Source organism: Bubalus kerabau, chromosome 4 (genome assembly GCF_029407905.1).
Source record: "Bubalus kerabau isolate K-KA32 ecotype Philippines breed swamp buffalo chromosome 4, PCC_UOA_SB_1v2, whole genome shotgun sequence".
Classification (NCBI taxonomy): Eukaryota; Metazoa; Chordata; class Mammalia; order Artiodactyla; family Bovidae; genus Bubalus; species Bubalus kerabau.
The window spans coordinates 101,564,408-101,591,708 of NC_073627.1; the positions used below are offsets into that span (position 1 = coordinate 101,564,408).

Consider the following 27,301-nt stretch of genomic DNA (forward strand, 5'->3'; position numbering starts at 1 on the left):
ACGGTGTATTGGCAGCTACCAGTTTCGTAAGGGGTGAGGCTGGAGATGGTGTGGCAAGAGCTGGACCCTGGTGTGAGGCAGGACTTCCCGGCTGCCCAGTGGCCATCGTCACCCTCTTAGGGTTAGGGTCTGGTCCAGATTGCTGGCTCAGAAGCCCTTAGTGTTGGGGCTGAGTTGGCTCTGTTCCCTGTAATTGTGCATTTTCCCTTTTCCTTTACCTCATAGACAGGGGAGTGCTGAAAGACATGGGCTGTGTGGGCTCTCAGCTCATGCCAGTAGCAGACAGAGGCCTGAGCTCTCTCCAGTGTGCTGCCTGTGAGGGCGCCAGTGTTGCTTCACTCGCTCTGTTCATGCACAGCCTCAGGTGCTGGTCGCCTTTTGTGCCTTCCAGCCAGACACTTGCCTGGCTTCTGCCGTCCCTGCCTTGTCGTGGGTCCATTCTGCAGGACGGGAGGGGTCCCCATGGACTCTCCTCGTTTACTGTGAGCGGTGATGGAGTGGCTGTCAGCAGAGGGCTGGTTTGCTTCTATGTGCTGCTTGAATCTGACCACCTCCTCCCCTACATCAGCTTCAGACTGTGCCCTGGGACCAGGTCCCATCTGCGTCACACAGTGGAATCTCCTCCCTGGTCATGGCTCCTAAATCCTGTGCTGCACCAACGTGGCATAAGATAAACTGGCGTTTTCACTTGCATCAGACTGGGCTGCACTGAATTGGTGGTGAAATCCTGGTAGTCGGTAGAGCAGACCTCTGTCCACCCTGCCTCAGAGGCAAGGCTGTGCTTGTGTACTACACAGAGTGGAGCCCAGGCTTTCCACAACCAGATGTTGATACAGTGGTCTTCCAGCCTGACAGTGGGGCTTGACTACCCGCATAAGACCAGGGCTGGGGTGGCCAGTCTGTGGCTCTTGCCCCTCAGTACCCCTGGGCACATGTCCACGCTTGCAAACTCCTTTTCCTCTGAGTCTCTTCCCAGGGCACAGGTCTCAACCCCATCACTTTCTTTCCTTCCTACCTGATTACATGTGTAGAGTTCTTACAGCTTTTGTTGTATAGAAGTCCTGCTGCCACTTTCCAGTTTGTTTTCAGTGAGAGTTGGCCCACATGTAGATGTATGTTTCTTATGTTCATGGGGGACATGAGCTCCACGTCCTCTTATTCTCCCATCTTCTTTCTCCTATAGTTTGATTGGCCTCTCCATCCATAGTCATTACAGAAACTGCCAACATTGTGTGGAACATAGCTTTATGAAAAGAGTCATATAAAGGAATGTCACTGATAATGAAAAAATAATGTGTTGAAGTTTTATCACTGACAGTATACTTCACTAGATTATTCTTTATCTAACCACTAGTGTCTCTTGCCCTTTTTTTTTTTTTTTTTTTTGCCTGTTAATCATAATATGCAGCCTTGACACAATCCTATCCCAATTTTGAACCAGTCTGTTGTTCCATGTCTGTTTCTAACTGTTGCTTCTTGACCTGCATACAGGTTTCTCAGGAAGCAGGTAAGGTGGTCTGGTATTCCCATCTCTTGAAGAATTTTCCAGTTTGTTGTGATCCACACAGTCAAAGGCTTTAGTGTAGTCAATAAAACAGAAGTAAATATTTTTCTGAATAATTGCATTACCTAACATTTATAGGGTATTATTCTGTGTCTCTTTCATTAATCAGTCTGTGGATGGATCATCCAAAAGGACATCAAATGAAATAGATCTTATTCATTATCATTTTGTCATCATCTTCACTTGTAAAATAATTATATTGTGCTCTTATCAATTAAAAGACAGCACAGAACTCAGAATATAATGAGGTTAGAAGATGGTATCTTTTTGCAAAGAGTATATAATTACTTGGAATAAGGAGAATGTTCAGTTGATTTAGGTTTTAAAATTATAAATTATCTCTAGTATTAAATCTTGATACAGTATATAGAATTACCTTTGTGGATTAAGTAGATAAGTGGAAAGTAGGCCTGTTTAATGTACTTCCCAAAGTATATATATTGATTTTATATTGAATAATAAAATAATTAGAGCCTGCTAAAATTTAAATATATAGACATTCCATAATATTACATATATGTAGTTACACATCTGTTCAGTTTAGTCGCTCAGTTGTGTCTGACTGTTTGGGACCCCATGGATGGCAGCACGCTAGGCTTCCCTATCCATCACCAACTCCAGGCCTTGCTCAAGCACATGTCCATCGAGCCGGTGATGCCATCCAACCATCTCATCCTCTGTCATCCCCTTCTCCTCCTGCTCTCAAGCTTTCCCAGCCTCAGGGTCTTTTCTAATGACTCTACTAATCAGGTGGCCAAACTATTGGAGCTTCAGCATCAGTCCTTCCAATGAATATTCAGGACTGATTTCCTTTAAGATTGACTAATTTGATTTCCTTGTAGTCTAAGGGACTCTCAAGAGTCTTCTCCAATACCACAGTTCAAAAGCATCAATTTTTTGGCATTCAGGTTTATTCATTGTCCAACTCTCACATCCATACATGACTATTGGAAAAACCATAGCTTTGACAATACACACCTGTGTTGGCAGAGTAATGTCTCTGCTTTTTAAGACACTTTCTAGTTTTGTCATAGCTTTTCTTCCAAGGAGCAAGTGTCTTTTAATTTTATGACTGCAGTCGCCATCTGCAGTGATCTTGGATTCCAAGAAAATAAAGTCTGCCACTGTTTCCATTTTTTCCCCATCTATTTGCCATGAAGTGATGGGACCGGATACCATCATCTTCGTTTTTTAAATGTTGATTTTTAAGCCAGCTTTTTCAGTCTCCTCTTTCACTTTCATCAAAAAGTTCTTTATTTCCTCATTGCTTTCCGCCATAATGGTAGTGTCTCTGCATATCTGAGGATATTGATATTTCTCCCGGCAATCTTGATTCCAGCTTGTGCTTCATCCAGCCTGAGATTTCTCATGATGGATTTTGCATATAATTTAAATATGCAGGGTGACAATATACAGCCTCGATGTACTCTTTTCCCAATTTTGAACCAGTTCATTGTTCCATGTCTAGTTCTAACTATTGCTTCTTGACTTTCATACAGATTTCTCAGGAGGCAGGTCAGGTGGTCTAGTATTCCCATCTCTTTAAGAATTTTCTGCAGTTTGTTGTGATCCACACAATCAAAGGCTTTAGTGTAGTCAATGAAGCAGAATAGATGTTTTTCTGTAATTCTCTTGCTTTTTCTGTGATCCAACGGATGTTGGCAAAATTTGATCTCTGTTTCCTCTGCCTTTTCTAAATCCCTCTTGAACATCTGGACGTTCTCAGTTCATGAACTGTTGAAGCCTAGCTTGGAGAATTTTGAGCACTACTTGGCTTGTGTGTGAGCTGAGTGCAATTGTATGGTAGTTTGAACATTCTTTGGCATTGCCTTTCTTTGGGATTGGAATGAAAACTGATCTTTTCCAGTTTTTATGATGTGTAATTATGATAATTTTTGAAGAATCAGACTATCACTATAAAACATATATATTAGAATTCACCATAAAGTGAATACTTTAAGGTACGTAATCCTATAATCTAGGGTTAAATGTAGTTTATTTTTATTTTTACAAAAGTATAGATCTATTTTTTTAAAGCCAAAACAATAGTGAGATTTTATGTTATTGCCTTAGATAAAGTGTTCTAAAAAGACTTAATGCAATTTTAAGCTTTGGTAGCCTCGGAACCAAATTTACAGAAGAATTCATTTTGTACTTATCTGGTTTTTGAATTTTCAACCAATAAATATTTAGTTTTGGTTTGGTCAGTTTTCTAGGGTTACCACAGACAAAGTACCACATAGCAGGTGGCTTAAACAATAGAAATTACCAATATTCTGGGAGGTGGGTCATAGAGGATCCTGCTGTGAGGTATGTCCGAGAGTGTTTGGCCTATGTTCTCCTCTAGGAGTTTTATAGTTTCTGGTCTTACGTTTCGATGCACGATACTGGATGCTTGGGGCTGGTGCACTGGGACGACCCAGAGGGATGGTATGGGGAGGGGGGGGAGGAGGGTTCAGGATGGGGAACACATGTATACCTGTGGCGGATTCATTTTGATGTTTGGCAAAACTAATACAATTATGTAAAGTTTAAAAATAAAATAAAATTAAAAAAATAAGAAAAAAAATAAAAAAATAAAAAAACAATAGAAATTAATTGTCTCAATGATCCGGAGGCTGGAAGTCCAAAGTGTCAGTAGAGCTGGTTCCTTGTGTGGGCTGTGAGGCAGGATCTGCCCCAGGCCTCTCTCTCCTCAGCTCGGAGCTGGTCATCTCTCTGTCTGCACATTGTCTTCCCTCTGAGTGTATCTGTATCCACACTTCCTCTTCTTAAAAGGATGCCAGTTATGTTGAATTAGAACTCACCTAATAACTTCTGTAAAAACGCCATCTACAAATTAGGTCACATTCTGAAATTCCAGAGATTAGGTTTTAATGTTACAAATTTTTGCAAGAGCACACTTCAACCCAGAGAAGCCATTTTGAAGTACTGTTTTTTTTGTTTTTTTTTTTTTAATCCTCAACCATGGCTTTGCAGGTTACATAAGATTCATAGTCAGAAACTTGCTAGCACTGAGCTTTGGGACCAGACACTGGTTACTCCTCTGAACTTGTTGTCTCATCTGCCCATGAAGATGAATCCTATTTTGAGGAGTTTTTGTAAAATGGCTGTAAAAGGAACTGCTTTCTCTTCAAATTAACCTTACTTGAAATTGAACCTCTGCTTCACATCAGCTTTAGGTATTAGGGAGGTTATTTTTCCTTGGTCTCATTGTCCTCATCTTTAAAACAGGAAGAAGAATGTTTGTCTTTCAGAAGCATGTTTTGTAGAATTTTAAATGAGCCACACAAATATTAGGTGTTAAGTCACAAATTCTCTTCAAAAAATGTTTTATATATGGTAAGGTATGAGAGCATTTACTCTTCTGTTCCTTGTATGTAACATCTCCAAACTTATGGGCCATTCATTTTAGCATTACTCCAGACTATTGTATTTTTCTTTAGAATACGGGGAGGCTTTGAATCTATAGGGCTGCAAACATAGAGCTTTTTAAAAAAAATATATATATATGACATCAAATACTTCGGCCTAATTTGTGTATCACATACAGTGTCAGCTCTTTTCATCCTGAGTTCACAAGAAAATTCAGTGCTAATGATCTAACGCGTTTATTGTGTGTAATGAGTTAACTTCTGGCCTGTGCATCTACAATGGTACCAGCTTTATAACATCCTTGGGAGAATTGAAAAAAAGGATCACTCAGATTATACTCTGTAGGGCCTAATTACCTCATGGAACCCCAGATGAGTTAGGCTGGCCAAACTTTGTTTTGTTTTTTAATGACAATGGACAGAAGCTTTTTTCCTTTTAATCCTTCCTGCATCCCTGATTTTAATGTGCTTTTGTTGCTCACTGATTTTGATGAAGTAGGGAGGAGGCAGTCATTATTTCATTTCACACAGATGGAAGTCGAAGCATGGAGATGTCAGGGATTGTCTCCAGAGCCTTCTTGAAATAAGATAATGACAAAGTGAGGAAAGTAACACCCGCTGAACCCAAGCACTCGACTGCTTCTGTGGGATCAAGATTTCAAACTGTAAAATGGATATCATGTGTTCTATATGGATATCGTTTCCAAGGAAGTCAGAACTGTGTAATGTCATTTAGGACAAAATTGAGATTATATTATCACGGCCGTGGGGTTACTTGTATAAGTAGTTTGCGAATACAGTGTATTATGATTTACTATTACCTCGTTCACTAATATCCGAAAGGAAGTCTTTGCTGTCAGCAGAGTCCTTTTTCCCTTTCAGATATTTGAGGTTTATATGTGCACTTTGAGGGGTAATAACTCCAACTTTATCTCTACTTTTTCTGCTGATGGTTGAGGTTTACCGCCCCACAGATCAACTCATCTTGCCTTAAAGGCCCACCACAAACTCGCTTTACCCGTATATCAAATCCTTGTCATACCAAAACTATGCAATGGCCAATTTATTGGTTCCTGAAAATATTTTGAATATATCCACCTCTGAATATTTTTCTTTTAGTTGGAGTACAGTTGCTTTACAATGTTGTGTTAGTTTCTGCTTTACAGCAAAGTGAATCAGTTATGTATACACACACACATATCCCTTTTCCCCCATATTTCCTTAGGTCACCACAGAGCACTGAGCAGAATTCCCTTGTGCTATACAGTTGGTTCTCATTGATTATCTATTTTATACATAATAGTGTATATATGTCAATCCCTGCCTCACAGTCCATCCCATCTCCCCTTCTCCCCTTAGTATCCATATGTTTGTTGTCTACATCTGTGTCTCTGTTTCTGCTCTGCAGATACATCTGTTCATCTATACCATTTTTCTAGATTCCACTTACATGTGTTGATATACGATGTTTGTTCTTCTCTTTCTGACTTAGTTCAGTCTGTATGACAGTCTTTAGGTCCATCCACATCTCTGCAAGCAGCACAGTTTTGTTTTCTAAGCATATATGGATATTTATTATTCAAACCATTTATTTGGTGGTTAACACATCATGCTCTTCTCATTTTCATATTCCTGTGTTTCCAAACACACAGCACATTTCTTAGAGCTGTTGCCCTCGTCTAATCTTCATCATGTCTGACATGTATTAGCAGGATGTCAGATACAAAGAGTTGATGTTGAATAAATATGTGTTTACAGATTCTTCATTGAGTTTATCATTAAACAAATTGACTTTATCCTTAAACAAGTTTCTTCCTATTACATAGAAGGAAAAGAAAGAATGTGCTCTGAAATCAGGTCATTAGTTGAAGATTATTACTTCCTTTTACCTATTGATACGTACACGCTTTGGGAGGACCTACACAGAGTAAGATTGATGTTTGGACAGTAATTTTGCAGTGTTGTGGTGGTCTCTGCCATACATCAATCACAACGTGAATCAGCGTGAATACATATATGTATGTATGTATACATATCTCCTTCCTCTGGGGCCTCCCTCTTTTAATAAGCGTACCACTCTGTGTACATGCTCAATTTCTCAGTCACATCTTATATTCCCTGGGAATCAGGGACCCCAGGGACTAGGGCTTTGTGAAACCTACTCTTGAGTAGCTCAGTACTGTGCCCCTCAAAGAAGAGAGCCAGTCCAGCTACCCAACGAGGAGACAGTGCCTCTACCCAAGTCACTTCCGCCACCATCACCAGTGAGCCTGGAAAAGCTGCAGTTGGGTTTCCTGCACTTTTTGATGTTTCTTGTGAAATAAGCTTATCCTATACATATCTCAAGGAGAAGGCAATGGCACCCCACTCCAGTACTCTTGCCTGGAAAATCCCATGGTCAGAGGAGCCTGGTGGGCTGCAGTCCATGGGATTGCTAAGAGTCGGACATGACTGAGCGACTTCACTTTCACTTTTCACTTTCAAGCATTGGAGAAGGAAATGGCAACCCACTCCAGTGTTCATGCCTGGAGAATCCCAGGGACAGCAGAGCCTGGTGGGCTGCCGTCTATGGGGTCGCACAGAGTCGGACACGACTGAAGAGACTTAGCAGCAGCAGCATACATATCTCATATATATATTTTCATGTAAGTTGTGAATAGTTAGCTAGGTTTTAAAAACCTTATCCTTGAGGCTGCTACTGAAGATGAGGACAGTAAGTAATCAACATAATAAATACATTTGATGATATATTGCTGGTGATGTAGGCTATAAAATAGAGCAGCTAAGGAAATTGAGGCAGAGAGCAAGAATGATTTGCCCAAGCTGAATATGAAAGTGAGGACTGAAGCACGTCCAGAACTCTGGTCCCTTGACTGTGTCTGTACTTTCTTTGGACTATATTGTCTCTCCTGGACCCAGGAGCCATTCTTTCTCCACATGGATTCCTTCATCATGTTTCAGGACCACTACTTTCCCTGAGAACTGAAGGCCATATCTGACCTCAGTTACTGAAAATCATGACTTAAATTCTCAGTGCTTTGGGCTGATCGCTTGCTATTCCTGTCTTCTGTGTGTTTCCAAGAGAATTTGAGCTCAACTATAATTTGCGTGTAACTTTAATTTGTGCTGTTTTTAATGACAAATTCCTCCTGTTTTCTTCAGAATGATTGGGGGTAAGTAAGGTAAAGTACATACTGATAAACAGGTTTTTATAAAAAGTATCTTAAGTTTTCTCAGAAGAATTTAAAAATTTTTCATTGCTCTAATCAAGTATGTGATTTTATGACTATACCACAATTTATTTATTCATGGCACTGTTGAGCAATAGGCTATTTATAGCTTATATCACTTTTTCTAGTAACAATTATGTTAGTGTTGAGCATATAAGTTATGAGTGAAAATGAATGAAACTGCTGGATGATAGGGTTGGTGTATATTTAGCTTTATTAAGTGCTACAAAACACTTTTTCACTTTTTACTAGCTTGCACACCATCAACAGTTTATGAGTGTTCATTTGCTCCACCACTTCACCAACATGTATTATTCAATTTTTAACTTTAAATATTCTGGTGAGTGTATTGTGGTTTCTCATCATGATATCAATTTGTGTTACTGCCATGACTAACACAGTTGAGCATCTTTTTGTATGTTCAGTGGCCATTTGACAATTTTCTTTGTCAATTGCCTGTTGGAGGCTTTTGCCTCCACCTTCTCCCCACAAAAGATAGATAACACAATGAGAAGTGAATAGATAGTATCAGACCTGAGGTGGATGTGTTTTGCAAATACCTTTTTCCATTCTGTGGAATGACCTTTTCTAATAATGCCTGTGGATGAACACACATCTTTAATTTTATTTAATTCCAACTCATTAATTTTTATTGTTATGACTGCCTTGTTTCAGGAATTTTTGCCTATTCCAAGGCTGCAAAAACATTTTCTGTTTTATTTTCCATAAGAATCACTGTTTATGTTTCACATTTAGGTTTCTAATCTATATGGAGTTGATTTTGTGTATAATGTGAGGTAGGGGTCAGAATATATTATTATTCATATATATATCCCTTGACTCAGTTCTATGAACTGAAATGATTATTCTTTTCCACTGCATAACAAGGACACAGTTGTTTATAAATCAGGTGTCTGAATGCACATGGATATGTTTCTAGAGTTATTATTCTGCTTCACTTGTCCCTTTTTCCCTGAGCCAATACTTCACGGTCTTAATTTCTGTGGCTTTGTAATAAATCTTTTAATCAGTAACTAGTATGATTATCTTAAACAGGTAATCTCTTGACATTTATTCCTCTAAAAAAAAGAACAATTTTGATATTTTTGATATTGATCAAGTATTCAGCAGCCTTGATAAATTCACTTATTAATTTTAGTATTCATCGTCTCCTCATTTTTGACACGTTCTAGTAATTTGTAACGTCAGCTACTTCCTATCCACAAACAGACACATCCAGTGTGCTGTCAGAAAGTGGTCCAAGGAACAAACACTGACTGTTCAGAATGCCATTCATTTAAAAAACTCGAGTGAAACCTTTACTTCTTTTAGATGGTTAACCTAACTGGAATTGCGGGCTTTATCCCTGGACAGAAACTGTGTAAGGAAACTAGCATCTGCGGGGATAAAATGATACTAAACACTACTTGTCAGTACAGTGGTGAGATCAGTTGAGATCTCAGACACATAAGTCACTTCAGTTATATCACCGAGAAGGAACATCACGCTGTGTGGTTTTAGCCAATGGTTAAAGGCATTTTAAAACAGTTTCCTCCCTCCGATCTGTGTGGCAGGATATTTATGATTCAAAGAAGAACAGAGAGGCACGCATAGTCTCAACTTACTAATTGTCCTAAATCACAGAACAATATACTACTTAAAAATTCTGAAATCTCATGACAGTGATATTATTAGTGATAACTCTCAGAAGAGGACCAAAATATCAGTTGCAGCTAAAAGAAGCCAATTTGCCTGCCTGTATATAAAGTGTGGTAAAATACTGAAGAAAATACATTAAAGAAAATCTTCGAGAGTGGGTGAGAAAAATTTATAATCCTTTGGGTCATTAGCTTTTCCTGTATACAAACCATCCTGCAAATTAGTAGCTTAATTCAATATCTATATATTTGTTTCATAGTGCTGTAGGTTGCCAGTTTGAACTGGGTTCAGTTAGTTGGTTCTGTTGCTGTGGGCCATAAAAGGCTCATCCTTGCTGGGCATGCTCATGAGTCTGTGATCTGTTGCCATGTCCTATGGGGGATGACTTGTCTAACAGCTCAGATGGGTGTCTTATCTCTATTCCCCATGAGCTCTCATCCTCTGGCAGGCTAGCTTGGGCTGATGGTGAGAGGAGACTCAAGATCAGCAAGTGGATGAGAGCATGCAAAGCTGCCTCCTTAAGGTTCTACGGCTCCTTTAGACTCAGGGTCAGAATGTACACAATGCTGTTTCTGCCATGATCTGCTGGTCAAATCAAGGGATGAGGCTGACAAGTGAGGGATAGGTTCCCCACTTGATATGGTTTTAGGAAGGTGGCATTTTGGGGTCACCTTCTACACCATCCATACAACAGACTACAGTGCTCTATGATGTGTTTTAAAGACAGATGTGAAATACTGGTAGTTTTCAACTTATCTTACATGCTAGCAAAGTAATGCTCAAAATTCTCCAAGCCAGGCTTCAACCATACATGAACCATGAACTTCTAGATGTTCAAGCTGGATTTAGAAAAGGCAAAGGAACCAGAGATCAAATTGCCAACATCCGTTGGATCATCGAAAAAGCAAGAGTTCCAGAAAAACATCTACTCTGCTTTACTAACTACGCCAAAGCCTTTGTCTGTGTGAATCACAACAAACTGGAAAACTCTGAAAGAGATGGGAATACCAGACCACCTGACCTGCCTCTTGAGAAACCTGTATCAGGTCAGGAAGCAACAATTAGAACTGAACATGGAACAACAGACTGGTGCCAAATCGGGAAAGGAGTATGTCAAGGCTGTATATTGTCACCCTGCTTATTTAACTTATATGCAAAGTACATCATGAGAAATGCCAGGCTAGATGAAGCACAACCTGCAATCAAGATCGCCAGGAGGAATATCAAGAACCTCAGCTATGCAGATGACACCACCCTTAATGGCAGAAAGTGAAGAACTAAAGAGCCTCTTGATGAAAGTGAAAGAGGAGTGTGAAAAAGTTGGCTTAAAACTCAGTATTTAGAAAACTAAGATCAGGCGATCTGGTCCCAACATTTCATGGCAAATAGATGGGGAAACAATGAAAACAGTGACAGACTTTATTTTGGGGGGCTCCAAAATCACTTCAGATGGTGACTGCAGCCATGAAATGAAAAGACGCCTACTGCTTGGAAGAAAAGTTATGACCAACCACAACATATTAAAAAACAGAGACATTATTTTGCCAACAAAGGTCCATCTAGTCAAGGCTATGGTTTTTCCAGTGGTCATGTATGGATGTGAGTTGGACTATAGAGAAAGCTGAGCACAGAAGAATTGATGCTTTTGAACTGTGGTGTTGGAGAAGACTCTTGAGAGTCCCTTGGACTGCAAGGAGATCCAACAAGTCCATCCTAAAAGAGATCAGTCCTGGGTGTTCATTGGAAGGACTGATGTTGAAGCTGAAACTCCAGTACTTTGACCACCTGATGTGAAGAGCTGACTCATTTGAAAAGACCCTGATGCTGGGAAAGATTGAGGGCAGGTGGAGAAGGGGACAACAGGATGAGATGGTTGGATGGCATCACTGACTCAATGGACATGGGTTTGGGTGGACTCCAGGAGTTGGTGATGGACAGGGAAGCCTGGTGTGTGGCGGTTCATGGGGTCGCAAAGAATCAGACATGACTGAGAGACTGAACTGAACTGAGTCAAAGCTATGGTTTTTCCAGTAGTCATGTACGGACATGAGGGTTGGACTATAAAGAAAGCTGACCACCGAAAAATTGATGCATTTGAACTTTGGTGTTGGATAGTACTCTTGAGAGTCCCTTGGACTGCAAGAAGATCCAACCAGTCCATCTAAAGGAAATCAGTCCTGAATATTCATTGTAAGGACTGATGCTGAAGCTGAAACTCCATATTTTGGCCACCTGATGTGCAGAATTGACTCATTTGAAAAGACCCTGATGCTGGGAAAGATTGAAGGTGGGAGGAGAAGGGGACGACAGAGGATGAGATTGTTGGATGGCATCACTGACTCGATGGCATGAGTCTGAGTAAGTTCTGGGAGTTAGTGATGGACAGGGAAGCTTGGTGTCCTGCAGTCCATGGGGTTGCAAAGAATCGGACATGACTGAGTGACTAAACTGAACTGAAAATGAGATGAAAATATACAGACACAGAAGTTCTATAATTTTTTTAGGCCACACCAATCACTGGAGTTTCACTGCCCTAGATAATTTGCAGTGTTGATATTTTTCACGTATATTTCATGTGACAGTAGATGAAACAGAAAGCTTTTACTGATAGGCAATTTGCTTTTTGTCCACCAGTTCTCTTCTAGAATCAAACACTTTCTGTAAACACCACATATTAAAGTCACCATGTGACAGCTGATGTCAACATGATGTAACACACAGAGGAGAAAAGAGATTATTGTTGTTTGAGATTTTCATACAATGTCCTCAGTGTCTACGTTGGTCATAACTTTTCTTCCAAGCAGCAAGCGTCTTTTCATTTCATTGCTGCAGTCACCATCTGCAGTGACTTTGGAGCCTCCCCAAATAAAGTCTGTCACTGTTTCCATTGTTTCCCTATCTATTTGCCATGAAATGATGTGACTGGATGTCATGGTCTTAGTTTTCTGAATGTTGAGTTCTAAGCCAACTATTTCACACTCCTCTTTCACTTTCATCAAGAGGCTCTTCAGTGCTTCTTCACTTTCTGCCATAAGGGTGGTGTCCTCTGCATATCTGAGGTTCTTGATATTTCTCCCAGAAATCTTGATTCCAGCTTGTGCTTCATCCAGCTCGGCGTCTTGCATGATGTACTCTGCATATAAGTTAAATAAACAGGATGACAATATACAGCCTTGACATACTCCTTTCCTGATTTGGCACCAAGCTGTTGTTCCATGTGCAGTTCTAACTGTTACTTCTTGACCTGCATACAGATTTCTCTGGAGGCATGTCAGGTTGTCTGGTATTCCCATCTCTTTCAGAATTTTCCATAGTTTGTTGTGATCCCCACATTAAAGGCTTTAGCAGAAGTAGATGTTTTTCCTGGAACTCTCTTGCTTTTTCGATGATCCAACAGATGTTGGCAATTTGATCTCTGATTCCTCTGCCTTTTCTAAATCCAGCTTGAACATCTAGAAGTTCATGGTTCATGTATGGTTGAAGCCTGGCTTGGAGAATTTTGAGCATTACTTTGCTAGTGCGTGAGATGAGTGGTACAGTTTGGTAGTTTGAACATTCTTTGGCATTACCTTTCTTTGGGATTGGAATGAAAACTGTCTCATTTTACAAGTTATTAATTGTGTTTTTTTGGCAATATTTATACTTCATTAGTATAATGGGAATATATATGAATACATATTTTTATGTAGTTTTTGAACATGTGCTATATATATATGTATGGTCTGTGTACACCATATTTTTGTGCAGTGTGTATTCACCCATCTAGATTTGAAAGGGATGAAAATTTATGCTATGAAGAGTTTTAACTCTAGTAACAATATCTGTGGAGGAAATGATCAAAATTTCTAAAAGCCTAGTTTCCAAAAATGGTTTTATAATGTAATATGATAATGCATCATATTTAAATCTATGCTTAAAAAATATTGTGTGTGTGTAAGTCACTCAGTCGTGTCTGACTCTGTGCGACCCCATGGACCTCACCAGGCTCTTTTGTCCATGGGATTCTCCAGGCAAGAATACTGGAGTGGCTTGCCATTTCCTTCTCTTTTAAAAAATATTAAAGGAAACATAATAAAAGCAAGGGCCCATATATTCAGTTTGTGATGGAAGTGCTATTGAGCATTCTGCAAATGTGAAGAAATTCCTAAATTGTTGACATTTTAATTTGGGACTTGATCCCCCACAAAATAAAAATTAGGGGTCCCCCCACACACCACACTGCTCTCACACACCTGCTGCCATTCCCAACTCGTGCTTGCTCTACTATGGTAGTGCCTGGGTCCTCCTTTACTTAAATATATAGATGTCTGTTTTTTTGAAAGGTTCTAGGATGATGCCTAGATCCAGCTGAGAAATTTGGTTGATGCTCTTATTTTGCATTTCCTTTTGTTTTAGTCCTATGGGTCATTTGAATAAGATTCAGTCAGTATCTAGGAAATGTGGTATTTAGAAAGTTACTACATCTCCGTTGCAAGTAGTCTTCTAAAGGCTTTAAACTCCTTTTTTTAGATATCTGTGTTTTACTGTGTAGTTTGAGTATTTTATAGACGTGTTATAAAAATGACAGTATTTTGCAACGTCTTTTTCCAGAAATCTCAAATATAGTTTATGAAAGAGTAGCTGTGGGAAAAATATATATATATTTTTTCCTTCCTAGACTGACACATTTTGGTATGGGAAATGCATAGTGCTTTTATTGCTGCAGGAAATTTTCGTACTTTGTTATCAAATCACTTTATAATGCCACTGCTTTTGAAAAATAACCATTGTGTGTCTTCATTTCTTCTTTCAATATGGCCGTTTTGCCCTGAGCAACTTTATAATAAAGTACGCTCTGGCTGGCATCTTTCCACCTGGATAACTGCCCCGTATATCTCTGTGAATTCACCATCTAATGCATTACTACCTACTCCAAATTAGTCAACATGTAATCTTGCTAAAATGTAAATGAAAGAGAAAAAAACTCCATGAGAAAAAAACTCCATAAGAAAAAGAACTTGATGACAATATACAAAATAAATGTGTCTCAAGGTGTTATAAATGTGTGTTTGATGTTATTAATTCTATTATTGTTAATATCATGTGAAAATTTAAAAAACAATCTATTTTTGGTTAATCATTTCTACTTCTAAGAACACCTATATGGACTCTGTTGGAGAGGGAAAGGGTGGGAAGATTTGGGAGAATGGCATTGAAACATGTGTAATATCATGTATGAAACGAATTGCCAGTCCAGGTTCAATGCACGATACTGGATGCTTGGGGCTGGTGCACTGGGACGACCCAGAGGGATGGTGTGGGGAGGGAGGAGGGAGGAGGGTTCAGGATGGGGAGCACATGTATACCTGTGGCGGATTCGTTTTGATGTTTGGCAAAACTAATACAGTGTTTCAGGTTTAAAAATAAAATAAAATAAAAAAATAATAAAATGGATAATCAGCAAAGGCCTATTGTATAGCACATAGAACTCTGCTCAATGTTATGTGCCAGTCTGATGGGATGTGGCTTTGGGGGAGAATGGATACATGTATATGTTTGGCTGAGTCCCTTTGCTGTCCACCTGAAATCACCACAACATTGTTAATTGGCTATACCCAAATACAAAACGTATTCAGTGTTAAAAAAAAATAATAACTTTTTTAATTAAAAAAAGAAATAAAATCCAAGCCCGTTTTAAGTTGAGAGACAACTTTTTGAGAAAGAATCTCTTGAAAGAAAGAGTTACTAAATTTAAGTTTAATTCCTAAGTAGACTCGAAGAAAAGTTTATGTTTTGGAGAAAATTCAATGACACCAAAGATAGTGTAATTCAAAGTCAAGAGAGAAGCATAGTGGTGAGTTATTTTTTGAATCATTCATAATTTGATGTTGCTGATGCCTACAGTGTAAGGAAATATAGTATCAGAGAAACAAAGGTGTCTGCTTTTGAAAAATATCCTATCATTTATTAAATATAAAAGCATGTTTAAATACTTTGTGATCAAGAGGAATTCTTGCTGATTATTCAGATGACTCATTTGAGAATGACAAGATAAAAATTATGTAGACATTTTTCATAGACAAATAATAAAATCCTTATTAACCCCACAACTGGAGATGTAATAGCAAAAAGATGCTAAAATTATGGGTAAAATGAAAGAATAAAAATGAGAAAAATCCATAGATATGGATATAAAGAATGGAAGTTTAAAATTAAATTACTTATGGTCTTGATGTTTTAAAATGCACATTTTCTTCTTACTTTGAGACATAACTATCCTCTCAGTTTGATCAATACCAAAAATTGAGAGAAATTTCTTTATACATGTTGTAACAACATAATATTCATATTACTGTCAATATTAAAAATATATTCATTTATGCTTTCTGAACAAAGTGCCCCTTTTATTGAAATATTTTGTACTCTCATATTTAACAATAATGCCACTTCAGAAGTGAAAAATATTAATACTGTCAATAAATGAGAAAACTCATAAGTTATTAAAAATTAATTCAACCACCTCCAGGTCCCAGTGTACCAAGGTACACTGGCCATCGCGGTATATGACCTGACACACTCACGTGTATTTTGTCAACAGCATATTTTTAATTATCAGTGATAAGCTAAGATATTACTGTATATTTCATCATACACTTTCACTTCATAAAGTCAAGAGAGTTATCAATGCATATTATTAATCTCTTGCTATGCTAGCCATTCCAAATACAAAGATAATTAGTAAATAATAATTATTTTCAGGAAGCTTCACAATCTAGATGCAGATATGTAAATGGAGAGCTCATAATTCAGTATATCACATGCTGTTATAGAGTTATCATTACAGTATTTGTGGTCAGTAAACAAAGATATGAATTAAAGAATGGGAATAGTGGAGGTGCCTTAAAAATGCTTAAAGATTAAACAGCATTTTGAAAAAATGACTTATGGCAAAAGGGAATTGTATATCTGAGACAGTCCAGGGAATTTTGAGTCACTAATTGAGAATGTAAAATGACTGGAAGTAGTGTAAGGTTGTGAAGGGTTTGCAAGTCTCAAGGGTGAAATGTGGCCAGATCGTGAAAAGTCTTACACTCTAAGCAAAGGAGTGTCAACTTCATCTTTTAATTTACAATGAACCAAAAGAGGTAGAAAGAAAAAGAAATATTGGGACTATACTTCTTGTATTTACTGTTTTAAATTAACATTTTTATTTTCATTTGGAGCAATGATTATTAAAGATCACAATAATCACTACTATAAAAAAAAAAAAGAACACCTATAAACTTCCTGACTCTAAGATACTCAAGTACATAATGTGTGTGTGTGTGTATGTATGTGTGTGTGAAAGTTGCTCAGTTGTGTCCAACTCTTTGAGATCCCATGGACTATAGCTTGCCAGGCTCCTCTGTTCATGGGGATTCTCTAAGGGAGGAATACTGTAGTGGGTTGTCATGCCCTCATCCAGGGATCATACCCAGGTCTCTTGCATTGCAGACAGATTCTTTACTGACTGAGCCACCAGGGAAGCCCCAAGTACATGGAGCCTGGTGGGCTGCCGTCCGTGGGGTTGCACAGAGTCGGACACGACTGAAGCGACTTAGCAGCAGCAGCATCAAGTTAAAGACTGTTTTTTGAAAGACTTTTTCAAAAGTCAAAAAAGGATTTTTGACTCATGGGATAAATTTTCTTTTGTGCATTATTTATGCATTTAAGATGATGACGACTCTGAAATAATTTTATTCAGTGAGCTCCTCTCATCATTCCTTCCTGTACCCAACTTTTAAGGTTCTCTTCCTCCTTCATTGGGGCCAATCTTAGATTGTTTCTCTGCCAGTTGAAGAGGAGTACTTTTCTTTGTGTTGCTCATTTTATAATTAATCATGACCTCTTCTAAACTGGGCTTCCCTTGTGGCTCAGCTGGTAAAGAATCTGCCTGCAGTGCCGGAGACCTGGGTTTGATCCCTGAGTTGGGAAGGTCCTATGGTTAAGAAAATGACAACCCACTCCAGTGTTCTGGCCTGGAGAATTCCATGGAATATGTAGTTCATGGGGTTGCAAAGAGTTGGACACAACTGAGCAACTTTCACTTCACTTCACTTCGTCTAAGCTAGCATTATAGGAAGTCAGAGATGAAACAAGCAGAATGCTGTACAGGAAAGATTAGTTTGGATCCTAAACCCTCTCCTGAGACTAACCAGATGTGTGTCCAGAGGTTATGAATTTCATTATGTCCTTTCACTTTATTGTCTGCTACAGGAGGAGGTTGCCCAAGATGATGTATAAAGTTTCTGATTTTGTTAATCTTTGGTTTCATTCATGGAGAAAGGTAGATGTGAAGAAGGCACTAATAATAAAGAAGAGTACAATATAACAGAAAATAAATGTGCTGGGTGGGAGAGGAGGAGAGTGTATAATGTATGTGTATGATTGATATTGGTCCTCTTTACCCTTTCTTTAGGTTCTGTTTCTATTTGGTTAATCATCATTTATTTGGTTTCTTCACACAGAGCTTAACTCCTCTCCTATATGTGGTGTTCATAGATTTCCACAGAGACATGGGATATGTCTGGGCTTGCTAGTGGCTCAGATGGTAAAGAATCCACCTGCAAGGTGGGAGACATGGGTTCGATCCCTGGATTGGGAAAATCCCCTGGAGAAAGGAATGGCTACCCACTGCAGTGTTCTTGCCTAGAAAACCCCATGGACAGAGGAGCCTGGCAGGCTACAGTCCATGGGGTTGCAAAGAGTCAGACACAACTGAGCAACTAAGATGCACATGTGCGTGCACACACACACACATGCACACACACACACAGTAAGTCATAAGGACAAAGCAAGGAAATGAAGAGAAGATGCTTTAATTTCATATTCTGCAGCCATTCATGATGGCCTCTCACAATTCTACCATATGTCTTTGTTGCTGGCAGTGACGTGAAAGAACATTCCTTGGAACTGGATGTTTCTATCCTGGGAATGTTCCCTCAGAGAAGAGCTAAGCTCCCTTCATGAAAAATGGGAACCACAGCTATTCACTGACAGATATCAGTGCAATCCCTGCTCCATTAAACAGATCCATCCTTTTCATTGGTGACAATATTTATGTCATCTAAGTCTGTGAATTGACCTTCCCATAAGGCAAGCTAACTCCAGTTATAACTTAGGACAGAAAGGGAAATTTAGGAGCCATCCATAGTGTTTTGACTTCCGTGCCCAGAAATTTAAATTGGCTCTGAATTTATGCACTCAAGCTATGCTAGATACACCTAAAAGTAGTGGATTTAGAAAGTAGTATACTAGATTTAGGAAGTAATATTCTGGACACAGGCCTTGAAAATTCTCATTTTTAATGTAAATTTTATCTTCAACATTAATGAACTCTTCTAGGACGTTGTTTCCCATTTTTGGCATTATTGACATTTTGGTCCAGATAATTCTTTGGTGTGGAAAGCGGTCTTGTGGACTGTAGGGTATTTGCCATCATCCCTGGGCCCTTCCCCTTAAATGCTATTATCACTCTCCTTGTGTTGTAACAACAAAATATGTCTCCAGACTTTGCTTGTTGTCCCCGGGGAAGGGGAAAAATCATCTTTAGTTGAGAGTGATTGGTCCAGGGCTGTGATCATTCCAAAGATGAAATGATTGATGTAAACACCTGTGAGTAGGGAAATTAGTTTGAGCTCTAGTAATGAAGTGTTTAAAAGCTATTAAATACTGTTATTAAAAGACTCTTTGTCTTAAAAATAATCCTAAGTAAAAAAGTAATCATCGCTAAAGTATTAACACTCAGTCGTGTCCAGCTCTTTGTGGCCCCATGGACTTGCAGCTTGCCAGGCTTCTCTGTCCATGGTATTCTCCAGGGAAGGATACTGGAGTGGGTTGCCAATCCCTTCTCCAGGGAATGTTTCCAACCCAGGGACCAAATGCAAGTCTCCCACATTGCAGGCAGATTCTTTACCATCTGAGCCACCAGGGAATCCCAATGATTGCTAAAGGGAGTGGTAAATTCTCCACAAAATTCATTTTAATATTTACTTTTCATAGTAATTAAGTAAAACAATTGTCATGTACTGCTAGATTTTTACTATGTATTGATGTAAATAAAACAAATGGACATAATAGCTAAAACTTTATTACTTGTAATGTATTTTAAAAGCAAGATATATTTTAAACAGAAATTACTTTGATGCATTAAAAAAGATACTCTCTTGTTTTTTAATATAATAAAAAGAGTAATGAGTTAGCAATGATGGTTTCACATCCATTTAGTGATACCCAAAGATTAAACTGTTTCCCTGATGGCTCAGAGGTAAAGAATCTGCCTGTCAATGCAGGGAGATGTGGGTTCGATTCCTGGGTTAGGGAGATCCCCTGGAGAAGGAAATGGCAACCTACTCCAGCATTTTTGCTGGCAGATCCCGTGGACAGAGGATCCTGGCAGCCTGCAGTCCATGGGGTTGCAAAAAGTCAAACACAACTTAGCCACTAGACAACGACAATGTCAACAAAAGATTGAAGTAATATAATCTGTGTTCTGTTTTTTGAGTAAGAAGTGACTTGGTTACATATCTGTCTATACTTAAGATTGATCTATTTCTCAGTTTTAAAGCATATTTTAGGAAGAATGGAACAAATAACAGACTCCAGCAGCATATTGAATAGACTTGTATTTTAACTTTCCCATTGCAAGTTTTCACTAGTGTTGTATAAAACTGGATAGAAGTTATCTCATGCAAGAATCATTTAAAGACATGAGATGCTTTTCCTAAAGCTATCCTACTTTTCAAATCAGAATTATGTTTCTATTTGTAAGGAAAAAAATAGATAGGGAGATGAGGTTTCTTGTTTTCCCCTTCTCTATCTGTTCATTTCTTGTGGCATACTTCATTTTTATTTCCTGAAGGAGAAAGAAACTATCAAAGTTAATAATGTCATTTTGCCATTTTTGAGAGGAACTAATATTTATGTGTGCCTCAAATGTAAAGTTATTTGAAATCTTATAGAGATTCTACCAGGAGTAATTTGAAAAGTGAAATTACAGACACTCAGACCATTGGCTTTTCTATGTATCAAAACTAAAGATATGAAAAGTCATTAATGTATCCATATTGATAGGCTTTGTTTTACTCTTCAGTTCTTATAATCCAGTTGATTTCACCAGAGTCATCATGTACTTACAGTCACCAGCTGTTTTCAGACTAAGTCATAGTCTAAGCCAGAAATGAGATGATTGAGTTATTACTATGTATTTATACATAGTATCTCATAAACCTTCTTGAGGTTTTTCTTTTTTTCCCCAATTCATTGTCGTGAATACATGTTTGGGGCAAAATAGAATTATGACATGGTGTGCTGTGATGTGAAAGAGTATAATTTGAGTTGAGTTTATTTTATAAAAATAGTTCTTTATATTTAGATTCAGAGGTATATTGGGTGTGTTTAATGACATTCTGTTTAATTTAATGACATTGTTCTATTGCCCTTTTAAAATCTCAGCACTGTTTTCTATAGTTGAAATGAGGCTTTTGGTGCTGCATGTATTTAAGAATACATTTTCCATATCCCTCATTAATTAAGTGAATGTGGCCATTTCATAAGCATTATACATATGACTTTATATGAACGTGTAGAAGTATCCTTGCCTTCCCCATCTATGAAATGTGGTATGTCTTTGCTGTCCAGAGTTCTCATTTCTGTTACATCCCAAACGGGGATCTTCTAGTAGTGGGGAATGCAGCACTTAAAGCTGTGACATGAATAGCTGAGTTTTTTTTTGCTTTTAACTACAGTGTTTCTATTTGGACCTTTTTTCAGTTATACACCTGACCATTTTTTGATATTCCACATTATATGAATTAGTTTGAAACACTGTAACAATTGTTTTGGCAGGGTGAGGGTCAGGGATGGGGGAGTAAGTGACCCAGAGGTTGGGTGGGTTGCCTTGTCTAACAGAGTGAGTCCTTAGGGTCTAATTATTTGGGAGCCAAGGTTGACATGGACCCAGGAGTCCTGCCTTATTGTTTCAGTTTACAGCCCATACAACCCAGGCATTGTTTATAGCTGTGCTGTCCAGAGCTGTTGAAAAATGAAGCTATAGTCTCAGTTGTACAATGGGGCACCCACTATCCTCATGGGAGTATTTAAACTGAAATACAGGAAAGTATTTACTTCCCCTGTTCCACTAGCTGTGTTTAATATGGTCATTCATTAGCACAGATAAAGAATATTTCTATCTTTCATAAGGTTTTTATTGAATAGTGCTAAAGGATTTTTGTCCTAGACCATGAAAAAAATATTTAAGGGACTATCTTCTGCTGCAAAATCCTCGTGAATAAGCGAAGTGTTGAGAGTTGATTTTGTTTTTTCTTTTTGTTTCCTTGTGTTATAAATGTGTACTGAGGGCAAAGGAAATTCACAAGGCACCCTCAGCGTTCTACAAGACTCAATACAAAGTTTGCTCCAGCCCTGCTTTTGTCTCATTAATCCGAGTTCCCTGGTAGCACATCCTCCTTACAGGTTTTTTTTTTCCCTCTTATATGATTGGAAATCTGTCCTAGTCAATTTATAGAGGCCTGATCTATTTGAGAAGTTGATAAAAAGAAGTCACAGCATTTAGGGATTTCCTCCTTACCCTACCATCTCCCTACTTTAATGGGCATATGCTCAGGTTAAATGCCATTACCATATTATTGCTTTTAAGATGTCTAGAATTGAAAGTATAGGGTTATTTTAAGAGAAAAAGAAGTAAAATGTATAGGGATAAACAATATCTAGTTTCTAGTGAAAGCAGCATTAAGTTCTTATGGAGGTTAAAATAATTATTTACCTTTGTCTCCTTCTTTTCAATATAATGATTTGCTTCTTTAACTGTCTCCTAGATTGACCAGTATAATTTTTGAAAATAATTTTTAAGATTACAAACTCATGTAGTTTGATGTGATGTGTTCCAGTTTATTGCAGTTGTTACTCATTTTTCCACTCAGATTTTCCTTCATTTGACTGGTTTCCTCAAGATCCTACTCTGTAGCCCAGGGAACTCTGCTCAGTATTAATACGGCAGCCAGGATGGGAGGGTAGTTTGGGAGAGAATGGATGCATGTGTATGTATGGCTGAGTCCCTTTGCTGTTCACTTGAAATTTTCACAGCATTTTGTTAATTGGCTATACTCCAGTCTAATATAAAAAGTTAAAAACAAAACAAAGAAAAACCCTGGTAATGCCCAAAAGCCTCTTTGCTTGCTGGTATGGCAAGATGTTCCATGTTTATTTTGCACATTTCCTCCAAAAAAACTATAATCATCATTTCTCTAGGAACTTCTAACATTTTTTAAAGCTTTTTTTTTTCTCTTCTGTCAACATAATCTATAGAAAGACCAACAATACAGAAAGCTGAAAAAATCAAGCATTTTATCAATTTGAATATGAATATACTTATTATAGAAAAGGGTTCTAATGTTAACTTGAAGATAAAGGGTTAGATAGGTATCAGCTAATGAGACCACTTGAAGCAGTAATTCAAGACTCAGGGCAAGTATATTGTTCCATTTCAAATTAGATTGCACACACTGGCCCTCTGAGCTGTTAGTTTCTCTAACCACACATGTGCATAATAGAAAAGAAAATGGAAATCAGCAAAATTATTGCTAACGTCTTTGTGCTGTGAGCAGTAAGAAACCAGGGAGTTTTAAATATTTTTAATTTTATGTTCAGCTCATCTAGATGGTTCAGTTTTATCTGTCTGTCCCAGTTAATAAAAGACACAAAGGGCAGGGTACTTAAAAATCGCAGAGTTAGCCTCTGCTGAGGGCTGTTGGACACAGCAGAATAATTTGTGACGTAAACTAGTCCATGGTACTTTTAGTATCTCCAACCCCCCTTTCTTGCTGTTTTTATTGCAGAGTTCTTGGCTACACTTTCATTAGGCTAATTGAAAGTACTTGTAACACTGATTCATCTGCATTATTTACACTGAAAATGTTTTCTTAAAAATCTCTTGTCCAAGTACTTCCCTGGGGGTCCAGTGGTTAAGGCTTTGCCTTCTGGTGGGGGTTTGATCCCTGGTTGGGGAGCTAAGATCCCACATTTTAGCCTCCGTGCCAAGAAAAAAACAAAAAAAATCTTAAAACAAGTGATATTGTAACAAATTCAATAAAGACTTTGAGAAGGGCCCACATTAAAAAAAAAAATCTAAAATAGGAAAGATCTTTTGCCCATTTTTGTACCAAAATTTAAATCCCATCTTACTGATACACAAGCCAACATTTTCCTTTCGGCAAAGTTTCTGTTATAAACAAGATACAGAAGAGAGATTGGCCAGAATGAACCTCTACAACTGGTTTTATCTTCACACCTCTGATCTCCTCTTGTCATATCTCGGCCAAGGGCATAGCCTATTTAAGTGAAAATAGGTATGTTCATATCTGCGTCTATTTCTAGATCCTATCACTGTCTCAAGTCCAGAGGTAACATTTGTAGTTTCATTGGGAAGAATTTGGTCTTCTTATGTCCCTTTAGTCGAGCAGGGGGAAAACCAAATCACCTCTTTGCTGAGAGAGCCTTTCATCCATCTCCATCTCTGAGGTTGCACGGAGGCATTATGTAGCAGTTGGCTCTGATACGCTCGCACAGACACAAATTGAGTCTGACAGCACTGATGTCTCCTGGACTTGCCGTCATTTGAAATGCTGGCGTGAGGATGGGAGTGGTGAAAGCGGGCAGGGGAAGAGCTGATTCCTTTAGCACTTCGACTGTGAAGTTTGGAGGATTTTAACATTTGATAGCTGTGAACTGCTTGAAAAGTTGTTTTCCAAATGAGATTGATAACAATAGCTGATTTGGAGCAGCTGGCTAGCTTTTGGTTTCAAGTATGTGCATTTCAATGTACAATTTGATTCTTCATGCCACCCACAAATCTGTTGAAAAGAAAAAAAAAGGCTAGTGGAATGGTACTTAGAATGATTCACTCCTTTCCTTTTAGTTTTGTATTTCTTGCATTCATACTATTCATGTATAGCACTGAAAAAGTATCTTTTTGGAAAAAATTTTATTCTCGTGCTCAATTTCATAAAAGACACACTATAGTATCTGTATTGCAATTCTTTTTTAAAGTACAAGTTATTTTAAGTTTTTAGGGTATTTCTGGGTATCTCTAGTATTTTGTTGCAAGTTTTGTATGTGTTTCCACCTATTCCAACATGCAAAAATTAGAGGTATACTGTTTCATGGGCAAACATGTCCTGATTGTCTTTCTTAAGTTACTCTCACAGTGAAAGAGAAAGCAATAACGTTAAAAATGCCTTCTTTCTTTATTAAGAGCCTACTGTGTATAAAATGTGCTCAATTTACTGAAGGTTCTGTAGGAACTATTATTTATCACCTAAAGAGCCATACTTCAAATTGTTGCTTGGAGCCAGTCAGTCATCACTTCCATTTTTTCTATTCCCACCAGGACCACCATCACTCTTATGGTCTGTGTTACTTCTTAGTTGTGACTCTTGATAATAGTGTTCTGTAAATCATCCCACATTCAGCTGTCACTTAATCTTTTCAAAGCTTCATTCTATATTGTTCTTCTCCAAAACATTAAATAATCCCCTTTGTGGTTTGCTGCAAAAAGGCTGGTTGACTTAGGTTGGTATCCAAGGCTCTCCATGAGCCTTGGATTTTTTTAAGCCTGAGCCATTGTGTTTTGCCTCATCCTCTTTTGGTTTCCTAATGGATCCATCACACCTATCCTGTAGTGTCAGTGTGGACCTGGGATCAGCTGCTTCAGCATCTTTCAAAAACTCGTTAGAAATGCAGGTTTTTGGACCCCCACCACAGACCTACTAATTCACAAACTCTGGTGGGAGGGTGCCTTGGTGTGAGCATGCCAGGTGCTTCTGATGCATATAGATATTTGGGAAGTCCTGATCCAGGCCAGTCAGGTGACACCTTTGCCAGAGTTCCTTTTTCACTGCCCTGCTTTTTGCTTAGAATTCCTGGAATGCCTTCCCTTTCTTTTGGTAAAATCCTGCCAGTACTCCAGGGTCTAATTGGAGACACTGCTTTTTTCCATGATGTCATCCTGTTCCCTGTATTCCATGGCATTATTTGGCTTTCCTCCCTGGCACTAATCACTTATTAACTTGTACTCATCATTCAATGTACCTGGGTTATTTTCCCTCCTAAACTGGAAAATCATAGAGGGTGGAATCTGACTCATTTGTGTATCTCGAGATGCACAAATGAGTAGCAGTTCTGATGTTTTGCACGCAGTAGGCTCTGTAAAAGCAGTCCGTGGCTTATTGATTTTACATAGAAGATTGAGAAAACTAAGCCCTTGCCCAGGAGGCATATAAACATCCTGTTAAATCAAAGTGGCTTATGCTAGCTATTGTTTTGACTTATTGAAGCCAAACTAGACCTAAATGTGATGTGTCTTTAGGGAAGAAGCCAAATATGCTGGTGTAAAACATTCTAACCTCTACTATTTAGCTGGAGAAGTTGAATTAACACTGTCATTTCACCTGGTGCCAAGAAAGCAACTTCCGTTATTCTGCCAATAATAGACTTTTATCCTGCACAGTGGAGCGTCTCTTAAGTCTTTCACATAGCATTGATGTGCTTTCTTCCACCAATGTATTCATGTAATATCTCCTAAGAAGTGACAGTTTCTTCTCATAAAGCATTGCCCAAAAGGTGGCCTGAGCAGAGAGTGAAATTCAAAATGGTTGGCTTCAAGATGACCTGAACATGGGAATAAGATAAGCTTGGGCTGCCTCATTTCACAAACCAGGTTGTTTGTTTGCTAATACAAAGGCATCACGGTTACAGTTTATGGGCTATATATACAGTGGTTTGCATCTCTCCTGGTGGTTGTGATGGGACAAGGTGAAAAGAGTGAGGAGTCTAAGTGTCTTTTGTCTTTCTTCCCTTTCTTCTACCACTCCCCTCACAGGCTCTGAAAGTGTTCCAGCTGAAATTTCAGATCAGCCTGACTTGCTGCGGCTTCTGAGGCAGTGATTCCAAGCTGCCAGTGTGTGCTGGTGCCAAGCTGCAGGATGGTGCACATAGCCAGGCCATTGCTGCTGCTCCTTGCCTTCTTCCTCCACGCGGATGCTGAGAGTAAGCCATCCTCCCCTTCCCTGGGGGGCTGGGACCATAATGAGTGGTTTTGTTTGCAGTTGGCACCATGCTCAGGGCTGCTGAAAATGTTTCCTTTGGAAGTAAATCCTGAGACACTGTGGGATCCTCCTTGGCTACCAGCCAGCCTTTCAGAGAGATTATTGATGTGACTTCCTTACCATTTCCTCTCTTGCTTAATGCCCTTTTTCTTGTGCATCTAACTGCTCCTACTGTTTTGGCTTTTTTTTTTTTTTTTGATACTTTTACCAGCCCAGTGGCAAAAGACACTATGAGACCAATGATAGAACACCAACTGGGATTAACCAGTTGTTGGTGCCAATAAGTAAACATTGCTCAGACCCATTAGAAATTTCTGTAGTTTTGTGGCTATT

At 38.6% G+C, this 27,301-nt stretch overlaps 1 protein-coding gene across 3 annotated transcripts in view; it reads left to right on the plus strand.

The window, feature by feature from the left end:
- Positions 1–27,301, plus strand: part of PTPRD (protein tyrosine phosphatase receptor type D) — a 566,636-nt gene that overhangs the window by 93,690 nt on the left and 445,645 nt on the right. For all 3 annotated transcript variants that reach the window (XR_008713534.1, XM_055578085.1, XM_055578084.1), the window contains exon 2: positions 26,743–26,909. Coding sequence is in view for 2 of the 3 variants with exons in the window: in XM_055578085.1 (XP_055434060.1) it covers positions 26,846–26,909 (64 nt within the window). In the remaining variant the exon portion in view is untranslated. The remainder of the gene's footprint in view (positions 1–26,742; positions 26,910–27,301) is intronic.